General features: G+C 57.5%; 6 protein-coding genes across 6 annotated transcripts; 4 read left to right on the top strand and 2 right to left on the bottom strand.

Moving 5' to 3' along the window:
* Positions 1-1,025: 1,025 nt before the first annotated feature.
* GNI_149360 (UMP-CMP kinase) lies at positions 1,026-1,673 on the top strand (the record flags this gene model as incomplete). The annotated part of the gene is made up of 1 exon (XM_011134423.1): positions 1,026-1,673. One exon carries the CDS (start codon positions 1,026-1,028, stop codon positions 1,671-1,673), a length of 648 nt encoding a protein of 215 aa, XP_011132725.1.
* Positions 1,674-2,091: 418 nt separating this feature from the next.
* Positions 2,092-3,843, bottom strand: GNI_149350 (T-complex 1 subunit beta; the record flags this gene model as incomplete). The annotated part of the gene is made up of 2 exons (XM_011134422.1): positions 2,092-3,731; positions 3,819-3,843. The coding sequence occupies 2 exons, from the start codon at positions 3,841-3,843 to the stop codon at positions 2,092-2,094; spliced, it is 1,665 nt and encodes a 554-aa protein (XP_011132724.1).
* Positions 3,844-4,253: 410 nt separating this feature from the next.
* GNI_149340 (putative 60S ribosomal protein L10) lies at positions 4,254-4,916 on the top strand (the record flags this gene model as incomplete). The annotated part of the gene is made up of 1 exon (XM_011134421.1): positions 4,254-4,916. The coding sequence occupies one exon, from the start codon at positions 4,254-4,256 to the stop codon at positions 4,914-4,916; it is 663 nt and encodes a 220-aa protein (XP_011132723.1).
* A 141-nt stretch (positions 4,917-5,057) lies between these two features.
* GNI_149330 (hypothetical protein) lies at positions 5,058-6,539 on the top strand (the record flags this gene model as incomplete). The annotated part of the gene is made up of 1 exon (XM_011134420.1): positions 5,058-6,539. One exon carries the CDS (start codon positions 5,058-5,060, stop codon positions 6,537-6,539), a length of 1,482 nt encoding a protein of 493 aa, XP_011132722.1.
* A 994-nt stretch (positions 6,540-7,533) lies between these two features.
* GNI_149320 (hypothetical protein) lies at positions 7,534-8,985 on the top strand (the record flags this gene model as incomplete). Its single annotated transcript, XM_011134419.1, has 1 exon — positions 7,534-8,985. One exon carries the CDS (start codon positions 7,534-7,536, stop codon positions 8,983-8,985), a length of 1,452 nt encoding a protein of 483 aa, XP_011132721.1.
* Positions 8,986-9,134: 149 nt separating this feature from the next.
* GNI_149310 (transcription factor S-II, central domain protein) lies at positions 9,135-9,998 on the bottom strand (the record flags this gene model as incomplete). Its single annotated transcript, XM_011134418.1, has 1 exon — positions 9,135-9,998. The coding sequence occupies one exon, from the start codon at positions 9,996-9,998 to the stop codon at positions 9,135-9,137; it is 864 nt and encodes a 287-aa protein (XP_011132720.1).
* Positions 9,999-10,249: the final 251 nt, after the last annotated feature.

Here is a 10,249-nt window from a genome sequence, read left to right as displayed (position 1 = left end):
CACAAACTCCCCGTGCCCGGTGCACGGCGTTTCTGCAGAGACGGCGGCGGCGGCGCCCGGGCCGGGCATGACGTGGAGGCCGCGCGGCGGGTCTGAGAGCGCGAGCCTGCGATCTTGGCCGACCAGTGCAGAACCGTCGCGACAAGAATCGACCACGATCGACGGGAGCCCAAATGCCGGAAATGCACCCTGTCCGGGAGTGGCCGCAAATGCACCCTGTCCGGGAGTGGCCGCAAATGCCACAAAGGCGCGGTGCTCGTGCGTTGATCTCGCGCGTCGGGGTGACCTAGCACCGTGCGGCCGCTGCGCACGGGGCGCTGCGTCCGTACCCTGCGCTGCTTCTTCGCCGCAGAGTGGCGAGAGACGCTGCCTCGCACGGGAGTGTCCAGGTGCCCGTTGCGGCTGCAATGGCGCTCACTGTCGTCGCCGTGGAAAGACGCCACCGCGCTGTGTGCGTCCCGTCAACGGCGGTCCTGCACATGCGTGCAATCCCGGACACGGGGCGCATGGGACAGACGTAGGCACGTGTGGTCCCCCTAAACACGCGTGCGGTGCGACAGACGCGCGTGGTCCTGGACGCGGGTGCGGTGCTGGGCGCGCGGCGTACGTGACACACGCGTGCAGCGCGGCACACGCGTACGGCAGCACACGCGCGTGCAGTGCGGGCCGTTGCGGCCCGAGCTGCGGTGGGTGCGGCAAGAATACAGCCCATTGCGGGGCGCCGTGCAAGACGGAAGTGGTGGTTCACTCGTACCGGTGCCGGCCAGGTTGCTGTGTGTGTGTCGTTGGCGGTGACGGCAAGTGTTAAGGGCGAAGTGGTTGACCAGGCGGCACTGGTTGAGCAGGCGGCACTGGTTAAATAGCCGCGACCGGTCGGCAGACTTGAGGTTAAATAGTCGGTGTGGATTTTTTGGTGTATACGAACGGGTGTGCCGCGACACGAGTGTGCGGCGGGTGATCAGCGCACGGCGCATTTAGCCGCCGGCACAGGGGTGAGTTTGGGTCCTGGTGTGCGGAAAACTGTAATGGTCGTGCGGCAAGTTGGTGGTAATTATTTTGAAATGGCTAAGGATACACGTCCGGTGGTAGTGTTTGTGCTTGGTGGTCCGGGAGCGGGTAAGGGGACGCAGTGTGGTTTGGTGGCGAAGCGTTACGGCTTTCATCATATATCCGCTGGAGACTGTTTACGTGAGGAGCGTGCTCGCGAAGGGAGTGAGTACGGTGCGCTGATTGAGAAGTATATCCGTGAAGGTATGATCGTCCCGGTGGAGATTACGTGCGAGCTACTGCGTATGAAGATGCGCGTACTTGGTTGGGATAATGGTCGCTTTTTGGTTGACGGTTTCCCGCGTAATCGAAACAATCTCGACGGCTGGTATGCCGCATGTGCCGGTGACGTCCAGACGGCCTTCTGCCTTAACCTCGAGTGCCCTGAAAGCGTCATGGAGGAACGCCTCCTGAAAAGAGGCGAAACTTCGGGACGTATCGACGACAATATCGTCTCACTCCGAAAACGCTTCCAAACGTTCCAAAATGAAACACAGGCCATCCTCCAACACTTCACAGAAGAAGGCAAATGCTTCAACGTAGACGCCAACCGACCCGTAGATGAAGTCTGGAACGACGTTAGCAAGTTCTTCGACAACCTACTCGCAACACCCGCCGACGACTGACCAAACTACCTGAAGACCGACAACTTACTCAAGACCACCACTCAAGACCACCACTCAAGACCACCACTCAAGACCACCACTCAAGACCACCACTCAAGACCATCACTCAAGACCACCACCCAAGACCACCCACCACCCAAGCAGCCAGCAGCAGAAATACAAGCCGGCCGCGTAACACTGTGCTGTGCCACGCACAGGCAATGCGCTGCACATGCTGTGTCGGTCGCTGCACATTGTGTGAGGGAGGCACAGAACACACCCACCCATGTTCTGTGTGTGGTATGGCGGCGCTGACTATGCAGTCAATTTGTGCGCGTACACAGCGGAAACGCGTGCGCAGCGGAAACGCGTGCGCAGCGGAAACGCGTGCGCAGCGGAAACGCGTGTGCTGGGCAACTGTGGCCGGTTAAAAAGGTTTTTATTCTTCTTGTCGTTGCCTGGGAGCGCAGCGGATGACGTTATCTACTCGGATGATTTGTACGGCTGCTTCGACGGCAGCACAGAGTTGCGCGTGTTTTGCTTTGTAGGATTCGTAGACGCCTAGTTCGCGCATATTGCCGACGTCACCAGCAGCGATGTCTACGCCGAAGTGGCTGTCGAATGCGTGGCAGGAGCGTAGTTTGGCGACGATTTCTGCGCTGTCGAAGCCGCCGTTATCGAGGAGGACGGTTGGGATGGCGCGTAATGCGTCAGCGAAGCCCTGCATGGCGAGTGCAGCCTTGCCCTCGACGGTTTGTGCGCGTTTTTCCACAGCGCCGGCCATGGCCATTTCGGCGGCGCCACCACCACAGACGACAAGTGGTTGTTGGCAGGTCTGTGCTACCACGGCGAGAGCATCATGAAGTGAACGTTCGGCCTCATCCAGCACATGTTCGTTAGCACCGCGTAGTATGATCGTGCATGCCTCCGGTTGTTCACAGCCGGAGAAACGTACGGCCTTTTCTTCTCCTATGAGCACTTCCTCAACCAGACGGCAAGTGCCTAACTTGACCATCTCGGGCGAGTCGAATGTGGATACAATTTCAGCACCTAGCGCTGCGGCCAGTCTCTCCATACCGTCAAAGTCGGAGTGTTCGATAGCTGACACACCACGTTCCTTCAATAATTGTTCGGGATAGTTATAAATTAACTGACGATTAATGAACACGTTGCAACCATGTGCGGCGATCTTCTCCACCTTTCGCTTCATCTTTTCTTTCTCGGCCTGTTCAATATTTGCTACTGTATCAAAATCTTCAGCATTCACTTTAGCGCCAAGAATCTTAATTTTGTCCGTGTCCATAGGCGTGTTTGCGACCATGATTTTTGCGTCCTCAATGCGTTTACGATGACCGGTACTGAATCTTTTCTCCAGGATAAACCCCTCATCTAATCGGCTTTCACTGCATATGCCACCTTTTTTTTTGAGAATTTGGATGAGCGACAAGTTGTTCTTGTTCTTAAGCCGCATTACCGCCTCCACAGCGAGTCCCGCAAAATGTTCCTTGTCATGACTCAATATCTTGCTGCTCAATGTCGTCTTAGCAATACGCATCAAGTTCTCCCTCAATTGCGCGTCATCTGTGCTCTGAAAACTAACACCCACCAAACACTCCTTAGCCGTTTCCAAAGCCATTAGGAATCCAGATATAATCGTCTGTGGATGCACACGACGGTCAACTAACTTCTCTGCAACACGTAACAACTCTGCAGCTAACACTACAACACCTGTCGTACCATCCCCACACTCTTGATCCTGACGTTTCGATACATCTACCAAAATACGAGCCGCAGGATTGTCTATCCATATCGAATTCAATATAGTAGCACCGTCATTCGTTACCGCCTGCTTCTGAACAAACCCACCCTCACCACCCATGGGCATCAATATCTTGTCCATCCCACGCGGACCCAACGTCGATTTCATCATATCACCAATCGCTATAGCTCCTATATAACATTGCATACGCGCATTCTCACCACGGTCCTCCTGTCCGCCCTGCTGCAAAATATTCGGCACGACCTGTAAACAAACAACACTCGTAACAAACAGATACAACACACAGACAGATACATTAACTCATGCGAAGTGCATTAAATGCACTCAACACGCAAGCACCACCACCGAACGTAACCCGGCTAATGACCGCAGGGGGCCTAGATTACTGCCGGTAATCCCCCTTGCCCCCATGCTCCCACCCAGAACCCACAGTGCTCCGCTACCTGACCCTTGTCTTACGTTCGCCATTCTGCCGCTCTCACTTTATGATAAAAAAAAGCTGTCTCCGGCAGCTCGTCCAGGGCAAGTCATTTTACTCCCCTCTCCCTTAGTCTCAGGAATCGGTCACGGCCCCCCTAACCCGCAGTTTGTTTCGGTGCACTTGCCAAAAGGCAGCAACGCATCTGGCAAACGTGTGTGCTTCTGGCCTGTAGCGGCTCCTCGATGTTGTTTCGTACAACGATGCCTGTGATGGCAGCATCATCAGAGTGGGTGACAGCAGGGTGCCGTAAGCACAGGGTGGTGTAAGCGCATGGTGCTGTAGGAAGACAAAACGTTTTTAATTTTTTTTCACGGTGAAAAAGGACGGGTGTTTCAGGAAGATGGGAAGACGTCCGGCTCGCTGCTACAGGTACTGCAAGAACAAGCCGTACCCGAAGTCTCGTTTCTGCCGTGGCGTGCCCGACCCCAAAATCAAGATGTACGATGCGGGGCGGAAGAAGGCAGACGTAGATGAGTTTCCTGCGGTTGTACATCTGATATCGGACGAGCATGAGCAGATTTCTTCTGAGGCGCTGGAGGCGGCACGTGTGTCTGCTAACAGGTACATGATTAAGTTCTGTGGTCGGGAGGCCTTCCACTTGCGTGTGCGCGCACATCCGTATCATGTGTTGCGTATCAATAAGATGCTTTCCTGTGCCGGTGCAGATAGGCTGCAGACCGGCATGAGAGGTGCCTACGGCAAACCTAACGGTCTTGTAGCACGCGTGCACATTGGGCAAACCCTCATGTCCATCCGTTGCCGCGATGAACGTGTTAACCACGCCGTTATTGCCCTCACCAGAGCCAAGTATAAGTTCCCCGGTCGTCAACGTGTCGTCAAGAGCGACAAGTGGGGCTTCACCGAGTTCACTCGCGATGAGTACGCCGCCCTTCAGGCCGAAGGCAAGGTCTTCTCTGACGGAGTCATTGCCAAGCGTGTACCCACACACGGCCCTCTCAGCAAGGTCTTCCCTGAAGCACGCCACATTGAAATTCCGCTCTAAACACAAACCGGTCCGGTCTTCCCGCCCAACCGACTGCTCCCTTTTTTACTCGAACCCTGGTGCACCGAAAACTCGACCTAGAACCAACCCCCGCCGGCGTCCTGGACCGATACCGACGACTCTCCAATCCATAAACTTTCCATGGCAGGGGACTCCGTATTGCTGGAACTGGACAACCAGCACCATCTGGAGAATCAGCAACATCACCGGGACAAGCACCACCACCTGGAGAACCAGCTCCGCCTGGACAAGCAGCAGCTCCGCCTGGACAAACACCACCTGGAGAAACCGCAACAGCAAACGCCGTCCACAACGGCCTCAGCGAAGCGGAAGGGCTCGGTGTTCTCGTTCACGGGACTGCGGAACCTGCTCGAATCGGGCACGCTGGACCGACGCAACTCGACCAGTACTCGTCGCCATTCAGCAGCCGCCGAGGGCGAATCCGAAACTCGACCGCACGTCCTGCTCCGGAGTGTCGAGACTCTTAAACACTTCGGCCGCTCTGACCGCCGCCAGAACGGCATGACCCGCCGCTCCTCTGCTTTACCTCACCAGAACTCCGCCACCCCAACACCGCAGCTACAAGTTACCAAGCCCAGTCCAGCACATGACGACCCTGTCGGTTGGGACCGGGACCGGGACACCGTCGGCCGGGACCTACCCCATTTGGAGGAACTGTTTGACGAAGGAAGACGGTTGCTCGGCGAGGGGCAATCGCAAGACGCACCCACCACGACGACGGACAGCGGCGGCAGCTTCGTAGCGCTGCCGGCGCCCTCGTTCATGCGCGGGCCAATTCTTGAGACGCGAGACCCGCCTACCCGAACGCGGTCAGCATTGCCCGGCCGCCCGGAGTCCGGGGGCCCGGAATTGACCCGAGCGGAACTGCTGATCCGACAGGACTCGGGACGGTTGCAGAATCCTGTGGTGGGACCAAGTCCTGTGGTGGGACCAAGTCCTGTGGTGGGACCAAGTCCTGTGGTGGGACCAAGTCCTGTAGCGGGACCAAGTCCTGTAGCGGGACCAAGTCCTGTAGCGGGACCAAGTCCTGTAGCGGGACCAAGTCCTGTAGCGGGACCAAGTCCTGTAGCGGGACCAAGTCCTGTAGCGGGACCAAGTCCTGTGGCGGGACCAAGTCCTGTGGCGGGACCAAGTCCTGCGGTGGGACCAAGTTGGTCAAGGCAGGATTACCATGCGTCGCCGAGTGGGCAGTATGCACGGACGGAGTTGCCGCCGTTGAATCCAAGTCCTCCGAGTAAGAGGCGCGGTGGGGAGTTTGTGCCGCGGCCAACGTGGTCGACGGAGGCGACGGTTAGTCCGGGAGAGGGTCGGCGAGCGTCGTGTGCGACGCTACTGGCGCTGGGCTCGCTTCCGGAAGAAGATAGCTTTCCTTACCTGTTACGTCGGCGTTCGACGCGCTCTAATGACCGGAGACCGCCGATTGAGTCGCCTCCGCGCACACGTTGGACTCGCGCCACGACCAAGGCTGAAGTGGGCACTCAGGCCGCAGCGCCTGTCCGTCAAACCCGCGGGATGCAGACGGACCTCACCGCCTTCGAACGCAGCCAACGGGGATGCCAAACGGACGAGTCCTTTGGCTCCTCCGGCCTGCCCTTCAGGTAACCCCACAACGTGCCTTACCGTCCGGCAAGCAGACAGACTACCTTCCGCTGAACTGACAGGCAGACTCTGCGAGCAAAACAAGCACTCTTCCTCCTATGCCAAGATAAGCCACCGAGAGGCTTAAGTCAGGGGTCAACTCGAGACCCATGACGCGGTACTCCAATCCAAGGTGTCGACCTGGCACGCTAGGGTGTCACCGATGTTGGCATCGACCACGCCACGTGTGCTACCTGGTGGCACCCGAGATGTCACCAAGTGGCCCGCTGAAACAGCAGTGCCAGCGCACATCTCGCGCGAGTTTTCCGTCACCGGAGTCCTCGTTTCGCGAAGGGCATACATGAACCACTGGGAAAGGCGTTGACTACTGACGCCTACGAGTATTGGATCTTTCGGGGAATGTTCGCGGTGTCGGAATGTTCGTCGAGCGCGACAGGTCGAGCGCGACAGGTCGAGCGCGACACGTCGAGCGCGACAGGTCGAGCGCGAACCGAGAGAGCCTCAAAGTCCGTCAGCTCACTGGCGGGCGATGTGTAGCTAGGGAAAAACGGAACGCCTATTGGGGCAATGGGGCACGCTCACATGCAGGAGACCTCAAGTAAGGACGCACCCGTCGTCTTCGCGCGTAGCGCCTAGGTTCGGGAAAACTATCTTCGCGCCTAGCTAGCTTCGCAGGCAATGATGGGCGTAGCATGCGGGACGCAAAGCGGGGCGTGGGAAACACGCCCTAGATCAGAGTCTGTGACGGTCTACGATCCGCAGATCTGCGACCTGCAGATCTGCGACCCGCAGATCTGCCAGCCCGGGTCACAGCTCGGGTTACAGCTCGGGTCACAGCTCGGGTGTTAAACTTAGGTTGCGAATTTTTAATGCGGGACGAATGAGTGTACATTCCCCAAACAGGAAGCCTTCGTCGCGCCGGCGCGATTCACTGTTCACCTTGGCCGGTATCAAAACGCTGTTCGATGCCACGGCTTCCGGCCGGAGGAGACATTCTATGGCTGACGTGGAAGTGAGATTAACTAGCGAGCAAAACGAGGCCGTGAATCAGTTGAAAGAGTTATTGGAGCAGCGGAAAAAGCTGATAGAGGGCCAAGAGGATGAATCCATATACTTTGCCCCGTCGGCCAGCGGCAGCTTCACGGCCAAAGGTACCTATGACAACATGCAGTACGACAACATGCGGCACGACAACATGCGGCACGACAACATGCGGTACGACAACATGCGGTACGACAACATGCGGTGTGACAACATACGGTACGACAACTTGGACGATCATTCCCACTTGGACGATCATTACCACTTGGACGATCATTCCCACTTGGACGATCATTCCCACTTGGACAATGAGAATCATTCACGCTTGGACAATGAGAATCATTCACGCTTGGACAATTCACACCTGGACAATTCACACTACGACACTAGCTACAATTCCAGTAACGGCAACGGCCTCAAAGAGCTGCCTGACAGCGAAGACTTCTCCTCCTCGGGACCGCTGCAGCTGTCGGACCGCAGCTTGGGCGACGGACGCGGTGGCATAGGACGCAGCGCAGAAGGCGAAGTGCCCAGCACGGACTGCCGATCGTCGCAACGATTCCCTTTTGGCGGACAACGAGTCTCGGTCGACTTGCGGCTGGGGGACTCAGGCATGCGTCCCGCCTACAGACAGTCTTACGACCTCAGCAGACAGGAAGCCCCCCGATATGACCCGCCAAGACATGACCCCAGTCGGTGCGACTCCGGAAGGCACGAATCCGGGAGATACGACTCGGGAAAGTATGATTTCGGAAGACACGACTCTGGGAGGCACGACTCTGGGAGGCACGACCCCGGGAGGCACGACCCCGGGAGGCACGACCCCGGGAGGTATGAAGTGAGACATGAAGCCGGGATTCGGTACGACCCGGCAGCCAGGTACGACTCCCGGCAGATGATGGAGAGACCGGCGCAAGAAAAGTCGATGGAGCGACCAGTGCTTGAGCGGCAGATGCTGGACAGGACACCTTCCTACGAGGCCCGTGCTCCTCCGCGAATGCCAGTGTATGAAAGCGAGGCGAGGTTCGCCGAATCGGTGCCGCGGCTGACGGAGTCCGCGACGGTGCAGCGTTCGTTCGTGCCACGGCCGGAATTTTCCGGGAGTGGGCGGCGTGCATCCTGCGCGGTGTTGCCGACGCTCGACTTTGGAGCGGGGCGCGCAGACTACGTCAAACGCCCGCTCGCCCCGCGGCCCAATGACAGCCCCGGCCTCTCCACCGCCTCCACTGCGTACTCTACGCCCAAGGATCGCTTCCGTCTTCGGTCCATCAAATTCGAAGCCCATACGCAAACAAGACCCTGCGCACCCGAAGAGCGCGGCATGCAAACTGAAGAGTCCTGTCTGCAACTCTGCGAACGCGGCTGTCAGACCGAGGACTTGGCCTTCGATGACAAACACGCGCGCTGACAAACACGCGCGCGCGCGGAGAGACTTTTTTACTTGAACTAGGCCCTTTCGCCAGATTTGATTAAGACGACCTTAGCGGTCTTTAGCGGTCTTTTGACGGCCGTTAGGCCGTTGGTAGACTAGCCTGTGGTGGAGGCTTGTCGATGCAGCTACGTGGCTTGGGAAGCAAGTATGTTGGCTGTTTCGTCGTAGAGTTGCGGAAGTTCCGGGTGTCGTTGTTTGATCCAGAGGTAGCGTCGTTGTAGGCGAGTCGTGACCTGTTCCCGCGTGCAAGGGTAGGGGTTTGGTGGCAGGTGAGGGAGCTTGAGGTCGGCGAAGGAGTGTAGTTCTGTCCAGGCGGAGTTGTTCCAGTTATCTAACAGTTCTGTGGCACCGGGGCAGTCTCCGAGTTGGCGAGTGTCCCAGTGCAGTTTCACAGAAAAGGAGGCGTTCCCGAAGGTGGTGTTTGTTTCAGTGTATGCTTTGGTGTCTTGGACCGCCTCGAGGCGGGGGCTAAGGCTGCCTTGAGGAGTGTCTAGGGGTGTCTCGTGCATAGCCTCGAGTCCGCGGTGTGTTTTCTTGAGGGTACCGGGGGAGGCGTCGGTGAGAATAACTTGTTCCTTGAGGTACTTTTGTTCTTCTTCACGACGACGCCGTTTCACGCTTTCGGGGGCAAGTTCCTTGGCATCCATCGAGACCAATGCCGCCACCGACAAGTCCCCAGAAATAATACGGACACGGTGGCGCACGGAGTGGTCTCTCTTCAGGTTCTGGTAAATCTCGTACCCCTTCTGCCGAATCCACAACCGGTCCTCGTTCGCTTGTTCTAGGGCATCAACAACAACACACGAAATATACAACGGTGCATCCACCGCACCTTTCCCCAAGTACTCCTCCCCCTCTAACGCAGCCTGCACTACCTCCACCGACGTCCCCTCCACGTCCGTCCCAGCCGGCAACCGTCCTTTCTCCACCGCATACTCGCACAACCCCCGTCGGAAGATCTCGCGGAATTTCGTCGCAATTGAGTCCATAAATTTCCACCCACCCCGCTGGACACTCCCCACCCCGCTGGACCCAGGCCGCAACAACACTCGTCGACACACACACGGCAACCTCGAGTGCCCAACAAAACAAGCACGACGACGAGCGCTGTGCCGCATGATGGAAGGTAGCGGCCGCCTGAATTCCTCTCAAAAGAAACGTGTTGGGTCGTTTATAAAGACGACCACATGATGTCTTACGCTTTAGTCATAATGTAGTGGGGGGGGGCCTGCCGTCAGGG

The sequence above is a fragment of the Gregarina niphandrodes genome, assembly GCF_000223845.1.
Source record: "Gregarina niphandrodes unplaced genomic scaffold scaffold00042, whole genome shotgun sequence".
NCBI classification, from domain to species: domain Eukaryota; phylum Apicomplexa; class Conoidasida; order Eugregarinorida; family Gregarinidae; genus Gregarina; species Gregarina niphandrodes.
This window is presented reverse-complemented; position numbering and strand designations above follow the sequence as displayed.